The 23552-nt window shown below is 41.4% G+C and overlaps 2 protein-coding genes across 10 annotated transcripts in view; both read right to left on the reverse strand.

The window, feature by feature from the left end:
• The window catches only part of prkab1a (protein kinase, AMP-activated, beta 1 non-catalytic subunit, a), a 50133-nt gene extending 39289 nt beyond the window's left edge, over positions 1–10844 (reverse strand). For 7 of the 8 annotated variants that reach the window (XR_013659503.1, XR_013659502.1, XR_002874266.2 and 4 more), the window contains exons 1-6: positions 10691–10844; positions 8831–9013; positions 8529–8698; positions 3725–3818; positions 1341–1455; positions 166–299 (exon numbers count right to left, since the gene is read on the reverse strand). Coding sequence is in view for 5 of the 8 variants with exons in the window: in XM_078956200.1 (XP_078812326.1) it covers positions 166–299; positions 1341–1455; positions 3725–3818; positions 8529–8698; positions 8831–8980 (663 nt within the window). In the remaining 3 variants the exon portion in view is untranslated. Of the gene's footprint in view, positions 1–165; positions 300–1340; positions 1456–3724; positions 3819–8528; positions 8699–8830; positions 9014–10535; positions 10649–10690 lie in introns of those variants that run through there. The other variant, XM_078956201.1, reaches the window with a different exon arrangement.
• A 10728-nt stretch (positions 10845–21572) lies between these two features.
• phf24 (PHD finger protein 24) overlaps positions 21573–23552 on the reverse strand; it is a 95706-nt gene continuing 93726 nt past the window's right edge. For both annotated transcript variants that reach the window (XM_078956196.1, XM_078956197.1), the window contains one exon: positions 21573–22839. In XM_078956196.1, the coding sequence (XP_078812322.1) occupies positions 22743–22839 (97 nt within the window). In that variant the 3' untranslated portion in view covers positions 21573–22742. The remainder of the gene's footprint in view (positions 22840–23552) is intronic.

Below are 23552 nucleotides of genomic sequence, written 5' to 3' on the forward strand. Positions count from 1 at the left end.
GGCACAGAGCTTCAACATTTTATAGCTTTTTAATTCTAGAGATCAAAAGGTATTTTGAATATCAACGTGGAAACAAATTAGGGGAACTGTAAAAAAAAGAGCCAATGAAGATTTACGGCATAAACAAAAGCTTTAAAATGTTTTTGTTTTAACTGCATTACTCACTGAAATCCCTGTGTCTTTGTTGAGGATGACCTGCAGCAGGTGAGGAGGAAGAATGGGTGGAGACTTAAACTTCTCTTCCTGTTTGGGAACATAAGGGTCCTGATGGTATGGTCCTGGAGGAGAGCTGGACAGATCTGACACAAGGAAAATCTAATGCAATAATTTAATATTTTAAACATTTTAATCAATCGACCCCATAGCTCCTACAAAAGCTAAACTGAAAATGTTTATTTAAAACCTTTACTTGAGAAAACAAAGATACATAGACATATTGATATAGCACTTTTTAAAATTTGTTTAGGGTCCAAAGTGCTTTACAGTCACAGTTCCATTCACCCACTCACACACACACATTGAAGGCAGCTACACTGCTGAACACTGGCGCAAACCTAAAACCACCAGGAGTAAATGTGGGGTTCAGTGTTTTACCCATGGACATTTCGACAATACAACAGACAATACGTGGACCAAACTTGCGATCCTCTGTGAAAAAATGGCAAAATAATCACCCACTTAGTGCACCGGTGTCGAAAACCTGAAGTAAAAAATGTATTAACAAATGTCATTGCTGTTGCTCTTCTGGTAAACAATTCACATTGTTTCATAAAGATCTCTGCGTATTGTTTTAACTTAATGTCTTTAGAGGTTGTGATGACATTTATTTTTGTCACCAGTACTGCTATTTCTGTTATGACCAAAGCAAAAACTATACCATGTATGCTGGTATCCTTGTACCTTTATTAGCAAAAGTACCACATTTAAATCCTCTTTGACACTAGTGTTCTGCTGATGCTGAAGCTTTTAAGGACGTTTATGGTTCAAAACATCGTTTTTCTCTTCCAAAATTAAAACTTTCAACCACAGACTTTGTCACATAGGTTGGTGAGAAATGACTTATGACTAAGTCACTACCTAAAGTAAAACATATGGAGACAATAAAATGTCTTTTAAACTCCTTATCCTAAGTCCAAGACATTAAGACTTTTTCGAGGATCTGTGGTCACACTATTGGTGGTGGTGGTGGTGGTGGTGTGGGGGGGGGGGGTGTTGATAAACTCCCAATATATATATTAAAAAATCTTAAAAGCAAAAAAATTCAAATAAACTTTGGTCTCTGTTTTAAAATTTCCCAGTCGTCATTTGTGCGGTTTTGGATCATGGTTGCCAGCACTCACCTGACATATCTGAAGATTTCTGTGAATCCACCATGAGAGCATCAAACACCTCAAAGTCAGTCTTCTTCACCTGGATGATGTTGTTCACCGTCCCTAACTGGCTGGTTATGACAGGCTATGAGGGGGGGAAAAAAGCGAGACAATATACACCTACACGGACAAAAGGTTTTCCTTTAAAAAATGATTAAACTTTGAAGCAATAATTACAAAAAGAAATGCATTGCAGGAGTTATAGTTTTTTATTTTTAACTTTTGATAACTTAAATTTGGCACAACTTATAGTTTATTTGCCACTAAATAGATCGAATCTTTAGTAGTTTTAACTATAAGTTACGTAAAAAAAGAACGACAGCTTAACATATATTTAAGATTTAGTAAATGATTCATCCATTCATTCATACTTTAAACCCGTTTTGACCCTTTCGGGGTTGTGGGGCTGCTAGAGCCTATCCATGTACCCATGTACACTCACATTCACACCTAGGGACTATTTAGAGTGACCAATTAACCTATGAAGCATCTTTTTGGACGGAGTTCCCGGAGAAAACCTACGCATGCACAGGGTGAACATGCAAACTCCATAAAGATCAAGTATATGAAATAGGAAAAGAAAAATCCATCAATTCAAACTCATCTCTGAATTATTTATACATGAAGGTAACAGTTTAAGAAAATGTTGAGGAGACAAGAAAATAAAAGTCCATGATGATTGACGTGAACTGCAAATTAATGGTGTAAAATACAGTATATGGAGAACATATGGTTTTGCTGCTTAGAGCTGATGAAAACAAATTTTCTGATGTTCAAAATCAGAACACATTTACTGAATATTATCAAACAAGGATAAAGTGCAGCAAAATTAGTATGTTGTTTCACCTGCAATGCATTCTGTCTGCAGACCCCTAAATGAACACAGTGTTCTAAATAAATTACTGCTCAGTGCAAAGACACTATGCAGACTGCAGTACATAAAACAGCTAAGTGGAATTTCACTGCAGATGCTGGAGCAGCACTGACTTGCTTTTACTAATCTGGTTACAATTTAAACCTTCTTTTGTTGAGAACATTGAGTGGAGCTTCCATAACCTATTGATGCATTTATCAAAAGAATTACTCTAGAGCAGGGGTGTCAAACTTGATCGCCAAAATCCAAAACACACTGAAGGTCGTGGGCCGAACAGGATAAACATTGATTGATTGATTACACACTGAAACTAAATATTTAAAATGTAACTCTTTTCCCCCCCACATAAATATGAATAAAAATAGGCAGAAGATATTGTTCCGGAATAAATAAACTTAAATCCTTAATAACATTTATTTTTCTCTACATAAAAATATATCCTGTCACATGTATACACGTTAGAAATAAAGTAAACGTTAAAAGAAAAAAGCATTGACATTTCCTTAGTCTTATGTCATTTTATATTTAAAAAAAGATACTTTAATTTTAAATATACCATAAGATTTTTCTCTTCATAAAAAGATATCCTGTCAAAGTAATACAAATTCAAAATAGCAATATGCTGCAAAGCAAAACAAACAAAACCTGGAAATTTGAATAAAATGTGTGCTTTTCAGCAATAAAAAAATCAAATTATTCTGTTTTCTTTGCTTTTGTGTCCTTTTATCAGAGCTGGACACCTGGCATAACGTTTTAGCAAAAACTTGGTTTGTGTTTGGTAGAGGTCCTGTGGGAGATTCTCAGGATGGACTGCAGGAGGTCATTAGTGAGATGACCCCTGTCTGCTGTTTTGTTACTTTTCTTCACTGAGAAGAGCTTCTCACATAGAAAAATGCTATCGAACATGCACAAGGTCGGAGCTACATGTAGACAGAGCTAGGGCATTTCTGCAGAAATGGAGTGAATAAACGGTGTAGGTCTTGCAATGTCGTACTTTTTCTTCAGTGTGCCAAAACACTGCAGCTCCATCTGACATGTTTCCACGTTGACGCCAAATGGGTTGTGAAGCAACTCAAAATTCCTTTTTTTTCTTCAAAGTTACAAAGGCACCAGGCAAACTGTGTGCTCAGCTTCTTGGCAAAGTGCATATTTGATGTTAGCATAGCACCATGGGTTTACCAGTAACGTCAGTTAACATTTAGTCTCCCTTTAACCTTTTTTTTAAGGCTCTGTTTTCAGAATCAACTTTCATCTTCGGCATCGTGAGGACTAGCGGGCAATAACAATAATATAAAATAATCTCGCGGGCCTTGAGTTTGACACGTGCTTTAGAGAATCAGCAGTGTTGAATGTGGTTTTCCAGCCTCTTAGATTAAAAAACCAAATCTGTCAGAACAGATTTGAGGCTCAGTCAAAGAAAATGTTCCCGTTTTCTTCACTGATGACTGTGGGACTACAGATCATAATAAACTGAGCATACCTCAGTGGGGTCATGAGTCCACTGTCCATCCACGTAAAACTTGTACTGGTGTTCCCCTTCAGGTAGATCAACAATAGCCACAAAAGTATTCTGGCTTTGACAGACAAAAAAGAAAGCGTTGGTGATGCAAAGGCAGTTTCACACAGCCACTACATACATTTTGCACACTTTGCAAATATGAAATTTCAGTCTTTTGTGATATATACGTAGTTCAGAGGGTCTTTCTTGTGTTTCTTTCTTTGATGTGCGCAGATGTCCGTCGAGGGTTTCGGCCAACGGTTCACATGAAATCGGTTTTGACCTGTTCAAAATTTTGGGTCAGTTAAGAAATATCCAGTTTATGGGTTTTTAACGTAGTTTATACACAATTATCACGTAAATCTTAGGCAATTGCACGTAATTTGTGGCTCTCCAAGAATGTACCAAGTCTGTCTAATGGACTTTTCACACATGTACCACAGATGTATAATTTTTATATTGCGTATAAGATGCACATAAACTATTTTACAAAAAGTATTTGCTCACCTGCCTTGACTCACATAATCTAAAGTGCCATCCCATTCCAAACCCATATGAGTTCAATATGAACCTTCCTAAACTGCATTGGTGAGGTCAAAAACTGACGTTTGTTGAGAAGGCCTGGCTCTCAGTCTCTGGTCTAATTCATCCAAAAGGTGTTCTATCGGGTTCAGGTCAGGACTCTGTGCAGAACAGTCAAGTTTATCCACACCAGACTTTGTCATCCATGTCTTTATGGACCTTGCTTTGTGGACTGGTGCACAGTCGTGCTGAAAGAGGAAGGGGCCGCTCCAAACTGTTCCCACGAGGTTGGGAGCATGGAATTGTCCAAAATGTTTTGGTCTCATGAAAATTTTAATGTTCCTTTCACCGGAACTAAGGGGTCAGGCCCAAGTCCTAAAAAACAACCCCACACCATAATTCCTCCTTCACCAAATTTCACACACGCAGTCCGAAATGTACTGTTCTCCTGGCAACCTCCAAACCCAGACTCGTCCGTCAGATTACCAAATGGAAAAGCGTGATTCATGTTATCAGCTGACAATCTATTTTTGACAAAACCAACTTGATCTTTATGAATAATCTTTGGCAGCTCCTTCTCTAGCCTCATTGCTAATATTTTTGATAGTAATTTGCAATCCACATTTATTAAACTTATGGGTCTGTAATTGGCTGGGTCCCTTAAGTCTTTGTCACCTTTTGGTATTAATGATATTATTGCCTGGTTAAAACTTTCAGGGAGTGTCCCAAAATCATAGGCTTCTTGAAGTACTTTAGTTAAGAACGGGCACAATACGTCTGCAAATATTTGGTAGTATTCAACTGGAAAGCCATCTATTCCAGGTTATTTTCCAGTTTTCATCTTACTAATTGCTTTCCTGACCTCAGCTTCCGTTAAAGTAAAGTCCATTGCATCCTTTCCCTCTTGTGAAATCTGTGGTATCATCACCTTATTGTAAAAAGCATCTAACTGTTCTGTGCTAACAACAGTTTCCGATGTATACAATTTTTGGTAGAACTGTTTAAAGACGGTGTTAATTTCACCAGATGATGTCACCAGTCTATCATTCTTGTTTATTGCTGTGATGAAATTTTGATTGTCCAGCTGTTTGAGTTGTCTGGCCAGTAGTTTTATCGTCTTTTCACCCTTCTCATAGAAGTTTGTTTTGAGCCGAAAAAGTGCATATTCACCCTTTTTGTTATATGTTTCATGGAGGTTAAACTTCAGTTTACAAATTTCTTTAAATTTACTTTCATTATAGTTTTGTGCTAGCCGTTTTTCCCATTCCTTTAATTGATTCTCCAGTATTTTTATTTTCTCCCTGCTCTCTCTTGCTTTTTTAGAGCTATAGCCCAGACATTTTCCTGTTTTTTTCATGAATACCTTAAGAGCATCCCATACTGTGGCCAGCCTGTCAGTTGACCCAATATTTATATCTAAGAAACATTTGATTTTCTCTTTTAATGATTCTACAAACTGTTCATCCCGCAGGATACCCAAGTTTAATCTCCATCTACCACGCTTAGTTTTACCCATTTGTAAATGAATGTGTAGTTCCACTGGTGCATGATCAGTGAGGGCAATAACACCTATTTCACAATTAGTAACTAGTTCAGTGCTTGAGTTTGAGATAAGAAAATAATCAATTCGAGAATAAGATTTGTGGGAGTGTAAGTAGAATGTATATTCCCTTTCCGAGGGGTGTACAAGTCTCCACATATCTACCAACCCAATTTCCTGTTTGAGAGAATTTAATGCCAACCCTTTTCTGGTGTTTGACTTAACATTGTTAGTACTTTTATCTAGAAAATCATCAGGCACCTGGTTAAAGTCCCCACCTATCAATATCTGTCCTTCTAAATTACTCAGCATCTTATTAATCTTGTAAATAAAGTCATACACATTCACCAAAACAACCTTAATCTCATTAATAAGGGCCTGAATGCATAGCAGTCGTCCATCATCATCCTGAAGCTGCTTTAGAAATACAAAGTTAAGTTTTTTGTTGAGAAGTGTCATCACACCACGGCTTTTACTCGATACTGAGTTGTGAAACACTTTGCCAACCCAGTCTCTTCTCATTTTTAAGGCTTCCTTATCATTTCCAAAATGCGTTTCTTGGATAAATGCAACATCAGTATCATGGGATTTGAGGTACCCGAGAACTTTTTTCCTTTTAATCGGCGTGCTGCAGCCATTTATATTCCAAGACACCAGGTTCATATCCACATTACCCATTGTAATAGAATTTTAAAATTAGCTTCTGCTTCTCGTTTAAGGTGATCTAGTATCCAATGACATCTTAGAACAAATACACATGCAACATAAACAAATTCCTCACTGTTTGAAATTTTCCCATAATTAACAAAAACACAAAAACTTAAACACTGCACTAAAACAGAACATGGCAGTGTAATAACTCCCCAACCAAGTGTAGACTTTATTTTGGTCCGTGTGGGTTTCGAAGACTCTACCTGTCCTCCACCTGTCTTCTGGATCTAGCAACGCCTCGATGCTCTCCTCCCCCGTCATGTGTAAAAATCTTCCTCTCTCCCCTCTGCTTGTATTACTCCTTCTCCACGGCCATGTTTTCTTTAACAAAGTTTTCAGCTTCCTTCGCGTCTGTGAAGCTCATGCGCTCCTGCTTTCACGTAAATCTGAGGATTGCTGGATGTGCCAGTGTGTGTGTTTCACCTGGCGTTGCCACAACAGCTTCATCACTGGCGAAAACAGCTTCCGCTGAGCGACATGCTCCTTGGTCAAGTCTTCAAAAAATGACAGCTTACAGTTTCCCACAATATGCTTCTTTTCTTCTTGGCAGCCATGAGGACTTTTCTGCCAAGCTGCATATCGCAAAAATCTCACCAGTATGATGCGCGGAGGTTGATTAGGTCCTGGACATGGTCCCGGGCTTCTGTAGCAGCTTTCAATCTCGTATTACAATCCATCCAGCCCAAGGCCGTCGGAGAGTAACTTTTTAATGTAATCACATAGAGCGCTGTTTCCTTCCATTCCTTCTTTCGGCCCCACCAATCTTATATTTTTCTGACGATGTCTGTTTTCTTGATCATCAGCACGAGCCCAAAGTAGCTCAAGCTTCTTAGCTAGCAGCTTCTTGTCTTTAGCCACGTTAGCAACTTGGTCCTCCATGTCCGAGATGCGGTTCTCGGCTCCAGTTAGCCATAGTTGGATTGCACTTACGGTGTTATTTAACTCTGTCGTGTCAGACTTAGTTAGGGAAACATCACTTGCCACCGTATTCAGTGTAGCTCCCACTTTAGTAATTTCCTGCAAGCAGGTCGCTTATTTCGGTCCTCTGGCCCTCATGTTGATTAGCAGGGCTAGCTTCGCCAGTAGAGACAGTCGGGAGGCGCGTTTGTATACTTCGTTTTTTCTGACTCATGTTTCGGCTGGGAGAAAAAAAAAATTTTGTATCTTAACAAGTTTTGCTGTTTTTAAATTATGCAGACGGGAAGAGTTTCATAATTTGACGTAAAAAACTAAGACGGGGTACGGAGCTCATCTACTATGCAGCCATTTCCTGGCACCTCATCACGTGACTCCTCTTATGCCATACTTTAGTCGTTAGTAAGATGCGCAGACAAGCTCCTTACTGACTGCGGGCACATGCTGATTGCCTGGGGTTTTCAGGTGATACATAAGCGACCTAGAAGCGATGTAGGAGTGACTGTTGAGATTTCGTGCGGCCCATAGCAGCCCAGCCATAGAAGGCCCACACAATGTTCCAAAATTGCTCAGATTGTCCAATTCCCTCATTTCTAATAGTTAGGCTGCAAACAGAGGGGCATGCACTTATCAACTGAACAGCACCAATGGGCTCCCTGCGCAATGCGCAGGATTTGGGGTAGTCTAAAAATAAAAAACCTACAACGTGCCTGCATCTCACCTGCTTCCCCTTACTTACATTTACTTGTTGTGTAAGTTTTCACTAGGACCTGTCTCCTCAAGCAAGACTGTAGAAAAATTGTGCATGAACATTTTCACTCTACCGGTTCACAGAGCATCTGCGACCTTGATATTTCCTGCGAGCCACCAGCATGTCCCGTACAGATTTGCTAATTTTTTGCCCGTAGACAGCCCTATCCACCTTTAAGAGCAGTTGTGACTACAACACTAGAAAAAAAAAACATTAGTTTTCTACAACATGTCAGATAAAAAAAATATGTGAATATTTAAATACTGTTACTTTTGAAATAAATGGGACAGGTAGGAAGTTAAAACAAATAAATGAAAAACATCCCTGAGTTTAGCACACACTCTTACCTTCTAATTAGAGGAATCTTATTGGCCCAGTTGTTGAAGGATCCGGACACAAAGACTTCCTTTCCATCTCCAGTCCAGCGAAAGACTGTGGGCCGATCTAGATTTGGATCCTTGTCCTCTGCTTCTAGGTCTTGCTGCCAGGCAAGGAACTCATCTTTTTCCGAAGGAGCCTAAAATATACACAGAACAGCAAAAAAAAAAAATAATAATAATAATAATAAAAAAAGGGGGAAAAAAGCATTAAAGTTACGAAGCAAGTTGTTACAAATTTGTAAATTTTGGATGAAAGAATCTGTACACACTTTGATATCTTCCCCATGAAAAATATCTGCATCTTCTGGGCTGTCCATTAGGATTTTAGGTCTTTCTCCCTCTTTTATTCCTCGGCTGTCCCTCCGCTGAGACTTCTCACCATGGCCCATAGCAGCCCTCTCGCTGCTAGTATTCCCCATAACTGTGTTGCTGTTTAGTTTACTGTATAATCACTGAGACACAAGAGGAAACAGTTTACTGGATAATAAAAAATGAATACATATAGTACAAAATTCAGTCAACATAGTTAAGTTTTAAAGGGTTTACACTTATGGATGGATACATGGATATTTACCAAACTAAAACACCTGGGGGGTTAGTTATACATAATAATAATACAATACAGCATTTAATACGTTTTTTTTAAGATGTAAGAAGAAAAACCTTCGTTTTTTCTTCTTACATTTCAAATTTCAACCTAATATCCATTTCTACTGCTGGACATGTTCAAAAAACAGGGTAATGTTTGCTTACACGAGCACTGTTGATTTTTAGCATCTCACCTCTGCTTCTGCTCTGTGAGCGCTTCACTAACTGGTTGTTTTAGTTTCAGCATTACACTCACGTGGTACTTGTCCAAACGTGATTTCTAAACTCAGCAATGGGACAATGCTATGCTTTAGACAAGCTGACTTCTGCAAAAAATTACCAGTATTTCTATTATTACTAATTGCTTCCCAGAGTTGTACTCTGTAAGACAAGCTCCAATGAAAATCTTGTTTTTGATGTTTTTTGATGTTTTGATGTCTTTGCCCCATTTTTCTAAGGATAAAAAATACATATAAAAAATAACATTAATCCTACAAGTGGGTTTCTGGGTATGTCTTTATTCCAATTGTTGCAGTTGTTTGCGTCCACAATCAGCAGGTCACAAAATTACATATGACTCACACAGTAAATCCCTAATTACTGTAAAGTGTGTTATATTATCTTCTATTTTATCAAAACTTAGTGTGTACAAAACTGACTGGTACATAGAGTAGTGAATAAATGAAACATGAAAAGGCATTTCATTTTGAAAATATTCCTGCATCGTGTTTTATTATAATTATGTTCACTGTAAAAAGGCATGTTAAAGAAAGAAAGAGATTGAGATTTTAGTCCTTTAATAAATCACATTACAACAATTAAACACTATACACTAAAAAATAAAACCAAAATGATACCCCAAAAAACAAATACAAAAAACTTTATGCAAGCCAGTAATCAATAAGAATTTAAACACAAAATTATTGTCATCCCCAATACTACACCGAACTCCCTCCAAAGCCCACATGCTTTGAAACTTTTGAAGATCACCAATCAACTTAAAATAAGCAAATTCCACATTCACGCGACTTTTCAGAAGGGAAAAAAACATAATTAAAGGGAACATTTAAACATTCCAGAGTAAGCGATACTTCGTCGTTAACCAATTGCAAGTTTAGCCGTTGCGAACATAAAACTAAGAACGGTGTTAGTGTACGTGGTTCTTTTCGACAGTGTACTTGGGACCAGGAAGAAAGAAAGAATAAATGAATAATTACTGACCTGTTTGTAGTTACGTAAATATTTGCCAACGACCGAGGATGTAACCAACGATAACGCGTAAATAATAACGCATAATATCACGTTCATTTGTTCACTTCTGTAAAGAATTCTAAAGCTTTTACGACAGTAGAAATTAAAGATACTTAAAGCAAAGCATGGTATCACCTTCTAGCATGGTTGTTTATTGATCGCTTGGTGGTCGCCGTGCTATCACCCCCATCAGCGTCACGACCATGTGCTAAAAGCTACTGCTACCGAGTCAGCAGCAAAAATGACTGAGAATAAATGGCTGAGAATAAATAATGTCCCTAATTGGTTACCTGAAAACCGTCGACCGTCGAGGACAGTTCCTGCTGGAGTCTAGTTAACTTCATCGAAAAAGATAACACTGGACTAACCGGCAAAACAAACCCGCCCCTTTTGCTCATGCGCAGAAGATAAAAGACAGAGAAAAAAAAAGTCACCTTGTGCAAACTCCTGAAAAGTCGCGATATTTCTTTTCTGCTCATGATGGAGATGTAATTACATTGGCTCAACACTAGATGGCAACGTTGGCCAGAACTTCAATTTCATCAGGAGATTTTTGAGAAGAGATTAGATCCAACCTTATTGTCATTACACCTGTACAGTTACAAGGTAATGAAATGCAGAGTGCGACAAGAAGTAAAGTGCAGGATATAAACACAAAATAACCCTTGTGCTATCTTAGGTAACATTGGGTCATCTAGACCCCAAAAGACAACCTTTTTTTTCAATAATTTGTGATCTTCACTGGTGTCCATGGATTACATGAAATCCTCTTCACCTTTATCCACCCTTGTCATGGCAGGGATAACACGTCAATGTAAGGGTGGGGTCATAGGATAGCACAAGGGATAAATATGCTAAATATGCCTATAGAGAAGAGGTTGATATGAAAGGAATAAACAGGATAGTACTACTCCAGGGGTGGCGAACAAGTTTGACACCAAGAGCCGAAATTTTTAACTGTGAGAGTCAGAGAGCCACACCACACACTGAACTGCCAAGACATACACACACAAACACGCAAATAAAGCCAAATGACACACTCCTCTCCCTACAATACAACAGCAAGTATTGTACTTGTGTTTATTTCAAGGACGGTGTCCACCCTCAATACATACATCAAATCCAGCTTAGCCAGAGTTAACACAGCAACTAACCTGGAGGTCAGATACCCCCTCCACACACACAGGCACCTCTTTCTCATCTCACACACACACACACACACAGACACACACTATCTTTCTATCTCACTCTTTTCTCTGCCTCTCTCTTAAACACAAAACTACTCAACTACTACGTGCGGTAAAGTTAATGGCTGGTGAAGCACTGACTCCTCTGAAGTCAGATTTACAATTATAAAACTGAAAACATCAACATTTATCCTACATTATTTAACAGGTAATTCTTTATAACTCATCAGTATTCCTCTTTTAGGCTACGTTCACACTGCAGGCTGAAACGACCCAATTCCGAATTTTTTGCCCCTAAGCGGCCCAATTCCGATCTTTTCATGACAGTCTGAATGACACAATTCCGATCTTTTCAATTGCGACCCAGGCCCCGTGGGTTTGCCGTCCTGATTCCGAATTGTAGCCGTTCTTTTCAATTGCGACCGCCCTCTGACCGGCCAGGCGACTTGATTCCGAATCGTACGTCATCGACACGCAACAAACGTCATCATTTTGCGTTGAAGTAGGCGGGAACGAGAACGTAAACATCAACCATGGTGGACGATGCTGCTGAGACCAGTCAGTGGAAGGGAAGCGAGATCCCCGATTGGATTAATAGTTGGGGTAATCGCTCTATTCAGGCCAAACTCCAGGGCTGGGCGGTTTTTGAAAAAATTTCCAGCTAAATGGCAGAGCGTGGTGTTGAACCTTTCCCGCGATAACTTTTTTTTCTTTCTCCCCTTTCCGACGTGCTCAGAAGCGCGGGGGACCCAGGCGATCCCCCTCCTTCTCCTCCCTGTTCTGATCCTTAGATTCTCCAGAACAGGTTAATAAAGAGTCCATAGCATTTATTCTGGGGGAAACCTTCTTTTATTACCGTCATCCGTAACACACAACATGAATGCGCACACACACTGCCCCCCCCCCGTATTCTCTATCGTGGCACGCGCTTGCACACACAAACACGCGGGCGCGCGGGCCCAACACATACACATTCCTCTTCCACTACAGTGGGTACAGACGATCCCGACTCCATTGCCTTCTTAAAATGAGAAGATTGTAATTGTGCTGCTCCTTCGTGAAAATAAATTTAATATTACAAAAAGAGTTCCGCATTTGACAACACTGTTGTTGACATCCATGTTAACGTTTGCTCGTCAAACAACAAGTGACGTCGTTCACCGTTGAGTATTCTTCTGGCTTCTGCGCATGCGGGTCTCGTTTGGGTCGTGTCACGGTCACACTGGAGATCACAAAAGTTCGGATTTACTTGGAAATGTGAACGGTCTAGCAAACAAATCCGATTTTTTCAAAAAATCCGAATTGAGCATTAAGCCCTGCAGTGTGAACGTAGCCTTAGTGACACTTACACCAACAAATACACAAACATCTGGACAGAGCATCATTCTGGTGTCTACCTAATTCCTATTCACAATAAACACATTAAATTCATTACATTTCAGATGTGTGTAGTATACATTAAATTTTGACCTTCAGTAAAAATGTTTTACTTTTATAACTTTTCTTTTTTTTTTTATTTAAAAACTAATGATTGACTTTTGCATGAAGAACTGATAATTGATGGAATATTAAAATAGTCACACAAGCTTGCTCAGTCAGGTGTGTTTTCCAAACTACATCTCAGAAGTTCTTACCTTGCTGAAGTGATGGGATGATGATCTCAGTGGGATTTCTGACATCTCTTGTTTCTATTAATCCTCTGCAGACCAGGTTTATATTCTGTTGTAGCCACTCTGAGCAGTTCCTTTACGTGAGTGTCGGTCAGAACGGTCCGATGCCTTGATTTCACGTGTTTCAAGGTAATAAACAGGGACTCGCAGACATATATTGAGGAGAACATCGACAGCAGCTTGAGAGCGGCTCTTTTTACACACGGGTATTTTTCCGTTGGCACAGTTCTCCAAAACCTAACAGGGCCTTCTTTCAAAAGAGATTTCAGCTCAATCCTCTCCGGTTTGCTCGCTGCCTCATCAGTGACAAGCGGGGATCTCAGGCAGTCACTCTCTGCATTAGAAGGGTCGATGAGAAAAGTGATCTGGGGTTGTTTCTGCTGCAGGTCCTCAAACCGCAAAGTAAAGTTGCGCAAGCACTGTCACATTCTGCGGTTTATTTATTTTGATTGCAGCCTTCTGCTGTGAGCTCCTCAAGGAAGGAGAGTGGGACAGATTGCCGTTTGTGTCAATTTGTGTCAAATCAGGAAGTGACTTGCGATTCCGTTTAGTAGAAAAGTAAGAATCTTCCCATTCTTCCAGAAACATCCTGTGTTTATCTTTATACTTTGAATTAAGCAATTTTGACCATTAGGGTGACATTCTGCACGCACATTAAATGTTTATCTATATTTTCCGGCATTGGGCGTAACCCGCGCAAATGATTGGCGGTCACCTATGTGTCGGGAGCAGCATCAAAACACACACACCGCCAAATTACTTTTATTATTTATTTTTAATACCCTCTGATGGATTTGAGTGTTGTTTAACAGGGAAATAACTATGAAATGAAGCACATAATCGAAAACAAACAAACGACTGTAGCGGGGAGACGAGAGCCGAGCTGCTAATTAATTGGCTGCATTGGAGAACTATCCGTGCCCCATACACAGCATGACTGTGATCAGTCTCAGAGAAGAATAAGTAAACAGGGGAGCGAATAACATATTCTTCTCTCCGGCATCAAAGCCCACGTATATGTGCAAACAGCCAAACAGCATGGACATGACTTCTGCTCACAGTCCCCTCACTCATGGTGAGGAATTTTACACCCAAGATTAGCCACTTCCCATGAGTCTTAGGTGCTGAAGGCGGGGCTAACCCCCTGGTCGCTACAATGTGATCAGATGCAAAGAGCCGCAGCTCAGTCGAACTTTTGCGATGCAATGGCTGAATACCACTGGAACCACACCTGGCTCAGGTCAACTTGGGGACCGGCTATGAGGGGGGGAGTCCCGAGGAGACTTGTTACACACCCAGGCCTGGTGATGGAGGGCGCTATACTCCAGGTACTGCTGGACCTCTCATCTGCTGAGCTGCGAGACCTGTCGGCACTGACAGCAGCATTAGAGCGAAGCTTAGTTAGCCGCCGGACTGGCCGCCCGTTAGGGGTGCGGTCTGTTTGTGTCCGTCAGGCTAAGGAACTCCAAGTGCTGCGATCTGAAGGACTCATGCTGATGAAAAGTTTTGTTAGAGAAGGACCATAAGTTCAACAGCGCAAACCGGAGTTGATCCTCAGCTGATCCAAAGCGCCGGGTTCCCCGGATTTCCCGGTGCAGGGGTCGCAGGTTTTGGGCGTGAACTCCTCTATGGCATAGGGCGAGCAGGGCCGGCAGGAGTCTGCCAGCTGATCAGAGGCTCCAGGGAGCGATAGGAAAGAGAGAAAATATGTAAATTCAGCCTTGGTGTGTCCTGTAAAACCTCTCACATGGGTTAAGGGGAAAGCCGGCGGGCGGCAGAGAAACGCAGGAACTCCCTCTTGAAAAGGCAGCAGGGGTTTTTGACCACGAAAACGTCGAGTCGAGACTTGTGCTTGGGAAACCAAGATCCAGTAGAGATTTTCAATCATACACCAGCAGGCAGGAAGATTTTTGTGTCACAATCATTAACAAAAACAAAAAACATTAAAATACAAAGCAGGAGCAGATGGCAGGCCGCACACACACTGACACCATATTGCATGAGTTTGTCAGCCTTTCAGTTGCTGATATTCTAAGAAATTGCTATTGCTTAATTCATACCATCCTTTCAAGTTCTCAAATGCTACAAAAGTTTCATCTTGAATTAAATGTTCTAGATGTGTAATTCCATTTGCCTTCCAGGTTGGAAAGTTAAGCATTTTCTTTCTTATCAGGATGTCAGGATTGTTCTTAATGGGAAATGGATGTCAGTTTGCTTGGTGTCAGAGAGGAGTTGTTCATTTTAAGGAAATCCGAAGAGCCTGTTAACATGGTTTTGAAATTGATATATTAGAGCGTGTAGTGATCTGCTGGATTATTACTATGCTATTTTAAAGTACACTGACCAAAAATATAAACGCAACACTTTTGTTATTGCTCCTATTTATTATGGTATGAACTCAAAGATGTGAAACATTTTCCACATACACAAAATAACCAGTTCTCTAAAATATTGTTCACAAATCTGTCTAAATCTGTGATAGTGAGCACTTCTCCTTTGCCAAGACAATCCATCCCACCTCACAGGTGTGCCATATCAAGATGCTGATTAGACAACATGATTATTACACAGGTGTGCCTTAGACGGGCCACAAGAAAAGGCCACTCTGAAATCTCATGGTTGCTTCCTGTTTTTTCAATGAAATGGTCTCTTAGATTAATAAATCTTTGAGCATTATTTGTGGAGTATCTTCCTTTAATAAATCCAGTTTGATTAGGGTGAAATATCTGGAGAGTTATCTCCTCCAGTCCCCTAGCAAGTGCTTTTCGTAAAACTTTAAGATCTGCATTGATCAGAGAGATGGGATGGTAGCTTGAAGGCAGGGTGGGATCTTTTTCTGGCTTCAGAAGAATGATGTTAATCTTGGTGAATTAATCTTAGCTGGTATTGAGAGGTGATCTTTAATAAATATAACAATTTTATTAAAAACTGGTGCCAAGAGGTCCCAGGATTCTTTGCAGAATCCAGAAGCCATCCGGGCCTGGAGCATCAGCTGCAGAGATTCATGAAGTTCTGCCGCAGTATAACCCTTGTGCTATCTTAGATGACCCCACCCTTACATTGACGTGTTCTCCCTACCATGACAAAGGTGGATAAAGGTGGAAAGATTTCATGTAATCCATGGACAACAGTGAAGATCACAAATCATTGAAGAAAAAAGGTTCAGAGCACCATCGAGTGGTCTAGATGACCCAACTCCCAACGTCAAAGTGCCTAGGACAGCACAAGGGTTAGTTTGGGTAATTTTACATTATCAAGAAATGATTTAATGCTCTCTTATGATGGGTCGATTTGAGATGTGTGCTTTTACCAGTAATATACTTCTGTTCTGAGTAGAATTGTTTCTGTGCATTCTTGTAATTTGGATGTCTTGAATTCTTTTTAAAAATCTTGTCATAGTTTACCACTAAGTTTCCTTACCATCAGTTATGCCAATTTCTGGTAGTTCAACCCCTTTAAGTTAAGCTATGTTCACTCCTAATAATGCGATTACCCAATACTCATTGGTACATTTCACCTTTAACCAGCCTGTACAGGTTCTCTCCCCAGTGAGTTCCAGATGAAGATTGTTACTTTCCGGACTGCAAGGTGGTTAGCACTCTTGCCTCACAGCAAGAAGGTTTAAGTCCCGGCTGGGGGACCTGAATCAGAACATCAATGGGGGACCTTTCTGTGTGGAGTTTGCATGTTCTCCCCGTGCATGAGTGGGTTTTCTCCGGGGACTCCGGCTTCCTTCCACTGTCCGAAAAAACATGCTTCATTGGTTAATTTAAATTGTCCCTAGGTGTGAATTTGAGAGACCGTGTGATTGTGGTCACTCTACCTTGCGACAGACTGGCGACCTGTCAAGGGTGACCCCTGCCTTCTCCCACAAGTGGGCGGGATAGGCTCCAGCAGCCCCATGACCCCGAAAGGGAATAAACGGAAGAAGATAAATGATTGTTACTTTCCTCTCAATACTGCAGTTCCATGAGCAATGTCTGCAGTGCAGTATCAGGTTTTGAGTTTGTTTGCATTGTGAGTTTTCATCTGCCTAACCATTCAGTGTTTTGTTGCTCCTTTCTTGTTGCATCTAATCCCCTTCTGGTTCTTTTCATGTCCTGAGCTTTACTGATCTCAGCCACCATGGCGCCTGACAGGGGATTTTGTGTTGTACAGAGGAAAGTTATCAGCTCGTAGCAGGATGGGCAGAGGGATAATTCTTGATTAAAACTGTCCTCTTTAGAGTTTACCATGTCGTGAGAGGGTTTCTTTTACTGGCAAAGATTTCATAAAACAATGGAGAATTCGACGTCAATTGGACATCAATTCAGTTGCAGCAGAATATCTGCTGTCTTTAACAAGGACTCCACAGTCCTAGTTTGACGTTCATATTTGAGACAATGAACAACCACAGATCCTTCCTGCCTCTCAGCAGGCTTACTGGAGCAACTAGGTTGAAAGGCTTTGTTTAGGAACACCACAGTGGAATAATGAGGGTGGGGCAGTGGGGCAGTTGGCTACAACCGCGTATCCCCGACGCCGCGATTGAGCTAGCGGGACGCACGCTACATCGTCAGGACAGAGATCACAGCTCCGGTAAGAGCAGAGGAGGGGGGCTTTGTGTTTATGTGCACAACGAGTGGTGTAGCAACAGCAGGATCACCGAAAGACACTGCTCCCCGGACTTGGAGGCTGTAGCCATCTTATGCAGGCCCTTCTATCTCCCGAGGGAATTCACAGCTGTTCTGGTGCTAGCTGTTTACATACCACCAGATGCTAACACTAGCACGGCTCTCAACCTCCTGGTAACCATCATCAACAAGCAACAGCTCGCCCACCCTGATGGACTCTTGATTATTGCTGGGTATTTCAACCAAGCACGCCTTAAAACTGTGCTCCCCAAATTCACACAGTATGTGAAGTTTGCCACCAGAGGAGTAAACACTTTAGACCAAGTTTACTCAAACATTAAACAGGCTTACAAAGTCACCCCCCTCCCCCATCTAGCAGGCTCAGACCACCTCTGCTTGTCCCTCACCCCCACCTACACCCCCCTAAGAAGGACAACAAAGCCAGAAACAAAGACCATCAGGATCTGGCCCGAAGCTGCCCTCACACAACTGCAGGACTGCTTCTCAAACACACTCTGGGACACTTTCTACAGCCAAAATCTACAAGAACACACGGACACAGTCCTTTCCTATATAAACCACTGCATAGGCAATGTGACTGTGAACAAAAGGATCAGAACTTTCCCAAATCAGAAACTATGGATGACCAGCGATGTAAAATCTCTCCTTAAAAAACGAGACACCGCCTTCAGGTCAAGGGACAGTGACTGGCTCCAATACAGCGCAGCCAGATCTGCCCTAAAAAAAGGCATAAAGAAGGCCAAAATGGCCTACAAAAAGGAGATTGAAGAGCACTTCGCTGACAACAACCCCAGGAAGATGTGGTAGGGGATAAACCACATCACAAATCAAAGGAGCAGCAACACAATGTCCACTGGAGCGGATGCCTCCTTGGCAAGGGAGCTAAACCATTTCTTTGCCAGGTTTGACACGCAGAGGCCCCCAGCAGACACGCCACAATCATCACCACCCCACACCAACAGCACCCTAGTACTCCAGGAGCAGGAAGTACGACGGGTGCTTAAATCAGCCAACCCCAGGAAGGCAACGGGACCAGATGGAGTACCAGGCAAAGTACTCAGCGCATGCGCCGACCAATTAGCGGACGTCTTCACCAGTATCTTTAATCAGTCCCTACAACAGTGCAGTATCCCAGCCTGCCTCAAAACCTCCACCATAATTCCAGTTCTCAAAAAGCCAGCAGCAGACAGCCTCAATGACTACAGGCCAGTCGCCCTCACGCCTGTAATCATGAAGTGTTTTGAAAGACTGATAGCAAAACACATCAAAGATAATCTCCCACCCACCCTCGACCCGCTTCAGTTTGCCTACAAACCAAATCGCTCAACAGATGATGCTATTTCCACCACTCTTCACTCTGCCCTGAGCCACCTGGACCACCCAGGGAACTACGTTAGGCTGCTCTTTCTGGACTTCAGCTCAGCCTTTAACAACATCATCCCAGACATCCTGACAGAGAAACTGCTTCACCTGGGCCTTTCTTCCCCCATCTGCTCATGGATTAAAGACTTTCTGTCAGAAAGACCACAATCTGTTAAACTTGGACCCCACCTTTCATCCACCATCATCATCAGCACAGGATCACCACAAGGATGTGTACTGAGCCCTCTCCTCTTCACGCTCTACACATCGGACTGCACGCCAACCCACCCCTGCAACACAATCATCAAATTTGCTGATGACACCGCTGTGGTCGGGCTCATCTCAGGGGAAGATGAGACTCTCTACAGGGATGAAGTCAGCAGACTGAAAAAGTGGTGTTCAGGAAACAATCTCCACCTGAACACCACCAAAACCAAAGAAATAATCCTGGACTTCAGAAAGGGGAGAGTGGACCCGCCCCCACTTTATATAAAGGGGGTCAGCGTGGACAGGGTTCCCTCTATCCGCTACCTAGGTGTGCTGATCACAGAGGACCTCTCCTGGACGGCAAACACCACTGCGGCAGTAGGGAAGGCCCAGCAGCGTCTCCACTTCCTGAGAATACTCAGGAGGAACAACCTGTACAAGAAGCTGCTGGTGACCTTCTACAGAGCCACCATCGAGAGCATCCTCACGTACTGCATCACAGCCTGGTATGCAGGATTCTCGGCCGCAGACAGGAAGGCGCTGCAGAGGGTGATCAACACGGCCCAGAAAATCACCGGCTCCCCCCTGCCCAGCCTAGAGGACATTGCTAGCTCTCGCTACACGAGCAGAGCCAGGCAAATCATCAAGGACTCCCACCATCCCAACCACCACCTGTTCCAACTACTACTGTCAGGCCGACGGTACAGATCCCACAAGGCTCGCACAAATAGACTAAAGAACAGTTTTTTCCCAGAGCAGTCAACCTCCTAAATAAATGTGAATCCCACAAAAACTGTAACTCGTGCAATATCTGAAACCAATGTGCAATATTAACAATCCCCAGTGCAATATAATGCAATTTAGAATAGTTATGTAGCTTTGTACATATGTATATTTTCAGTTAAACTCAATTTTATTGTTCTTAGTAGATTATCTATTTTATTGTTTAAGCAGCTGGAGAGCACCGGAAATTTCGTTGTCACAAGTTTCTTGTGTTACAATGACAATAAAGGCTTTCTGATTCTGATTCTGATTCTGATTCAGTACTGCACGTGTCTGACACCGGTTTAACTCTTTTACACTGAAGCTTTCTTTCAATTTCCAATTTTATTAATATAGCACAATATTACAACAATAGTCATCTCAATGGGCTTCATACCAGTAACTGTGTAGTAAACATAAAACCCTAAGGATCTTAAGGTCATAGAATTCAATAGGTAAACTAAACTAGACTAAACTAAACTGGGCATCCCTGCCCTTAGAACCACCTTCGCGGTAAGGAAAAGTCCTTAAAAAACAGATTCCGGAAAAAATGGAGAAACTAAACAGGTGTCCACATGAAGGAGGGATCTTCCCCCATGACGGACAGTCGATGTAGTATAGGACTCTTAGGGATATGCTGGCGGGGCTGACCGGGAGTGACTCTCTTTGGGGTCACGTCGGCACCTGCCCTCCATTCCACTTTTACTCACACATCAGACACCTTGATTCATCTAGGGCCTTGTGGGTGGTCTGATGAAGGGGGGCATGGTGAAATATCCGGGCTCATGTCGGTCCCTCCCCCAATTTCAATTTTCACAGACTGCATGTTGGCACCACACACAACACGTACACACAACACACAGAGGGACCCAGGGGTGGGGGAGCTCTACTGCTTGGCAGCAGTGGGGCCCACAACCCCACTGGAGACCAATCATTTTACCTGCAGTACACACACTTCACACCCACACCCCAATACATAGGTGGGATCGAGGAGGGGCGGCCGGTCTTCACCACTTGAGTCCTCTCAGGGCTGTCTGGCTTGTGGGGATCCTGTTAGGCAGGGCAGTACTCCAGGACTCCTAACGACCCGAAACCATGTAGTCTAAGTAGACTATCCAGTTTCAGGTCTCACTCCTCCCCCATGAGCACAAATAAACCAGCTTTTTACCAGCTATTTCAGAATTGACAAAGCCTTTTGGATAAGAGGTGAAATGTCTTTAACTTTAAAAACCAAGTCCAGATGACAACCTTTAAACCTAACACTATGATGGAATCTACCTGGATGAATGAGAGTCTTCATGAACAATTGTACTTAAACAATGTATGCTTTAAATAAAGAACAAACAATAATTTGGAAATTTCCAATAAATGGTTAGTATGCCATGCATTTATTTCAGCTCTGTGACATTTCTCTCTCAACATAGGGTTTCATGCCATCTACACTTGTGTCACTACAGCAGCACATCATTGAACCTCCAACACATTCAAACACTACATGGCTTTTTGTTTTTTGAAGTCAAGTACAGGTACAATATAAGACATCACATAAATTCCATCATGTTTTTCATAGCAACCTTCAAATACTTTGCTAATTACAATGTAAAGTATTAAAACAAAAAAGAAAATGTTAAATCAAGTGTGTAACTGTCTTTAAACATGACATTTCTGTGAACTTGCTTAATTGGTGAAGAAAGACACTTCTAGGAGCTAGTCTTTCCACAGCAAACATTGTGCAGCTTTTAAAGCACAAGCCCATTACATACAGTAAAGCAATAATATATACATATCACTTACAAGATTAGCATTTATTAATATTCACTCCCTTTTCACAGTTAGTAATTCAAAAGAACAGATGGACAAAAAATGTGAGGATGGGAAGATAATATAGGATACACGAATAAATGCAGCCTTTTAATACTCAATAATTTATTGTGAATGCAAAGCAGATACGGTATAATAGGGTGTATATGGATAGCTTTTATTCTTGTTTGTTATGTCGTGGCGGCAGCAGCAGGGAACTTAATCTCCATCCAGGAATCAAACAGAGGCTATATTGGATTTATAAGTGCCTGTTGTGGTGAGGTGAACAATTTGTAAACGAAAACACTGTCACAGCAAAATGAAGTTAATATGGAAAGCAGAAAACAAACAAAAAACAACTTGTCACACTAATCTACTCTGCAGTGTGTAGCTTATGTTTTACTGAACTGTGAGGACGGCCAGTGTGTTTCTGTCCCTGACTTTTCCTTTCAGAACTACTAAACTCCCTCCATTCGTTCATGTGTGTTGGGAACTGACTGGGATAGGAAAGAAGAGCTTATATTGTTGTTGTATCAGTCAGCATGTGTGTTGTCAGTGTTGAGGTGATGCAAACGAGGTGAGGGTCTGCCATGCTCCACTCTGGTCCATCAGAGGTCCTCCTGGTGACACCATGTCGGGATGTCTGTGTTCCCCCGCTCATCTGTGCTGTGGAGTGTACCGCTCTCTCCCTCTCTGCTGACTTCAGTGGAAGGTCCTGGACTATAGGGGCAAGCGGATGTGCATAGCAGAACTATTGGGCCTTGCAGCCAATATATAAATGGCACTCTCTCTTATAAAGTCTGCCCAAGTGAAAGGCCTGTTGAACAGATAAAAAGCAAACCGTAAAGTTCATAATTAGTTGACATTTGTTTCAAGCAAAAACTGTATAATTAAATGTGTAAAGACCCACTCTGATGATAATGGTGTTTTTAGCATGTTTATGTGGTGCTGTGTTGATAATACAGGACGTGCATAAATAAAATTAAGCTTAAAATTGCATTTCTGAGCATTTTTTTATTCATATCATTGTGAATCAGGAGGAGACAAAAAAAACACAGTTTGAAAAAGAGCTTATTAGTAACAGAAAATATCTTGGTCTAAATTCACGCCGCCCTTGGCAAAGTGCGCCCACACAACAACTTCCAATAACAAGTCTACATAAACGCATTAAAAATGTGCGTTTCAGGCTTCTGCATTCAAAGCTCCTGCATTCACAAGTAGCTACACAGGTTTCTACAACATTTTGGGTTCCACGTACAAAACACATGGCCATTGAATAGCCGTCTAATGTTAAACCAGGTTAAACTTTAGATAGACAACTTTATTTATCCATTTGGGAGGTTCCCGCATGGAAATTGACATCTCCATCGCATACAGCACTGGTTGACATACATATAGGAAAAAGGAAAAAACAGCACAGTGACTACAAAAATTAGAAAGATTAGAACAGTAAGAAACAATTTAAATATCTGAAAAACAGCATATACAAAAAAAAAAAAAGGTCATTCAGGCCCTTTGACCAATCAGGGA

This window comes from Oryzias latipes, chromosome 12 (genome assembly GCF_053564925.1).
Source record: "Oryzias latipes strain Hd-rR chromosome 12, Olatipes_Hd-rR_3.1".
Lineage (NCBI taxonomy): Eukaryota > Metazoa > Chordata > Actinopteri > Beloniformes > Adrianichthyidae > Oryzias > Oryzias latipes.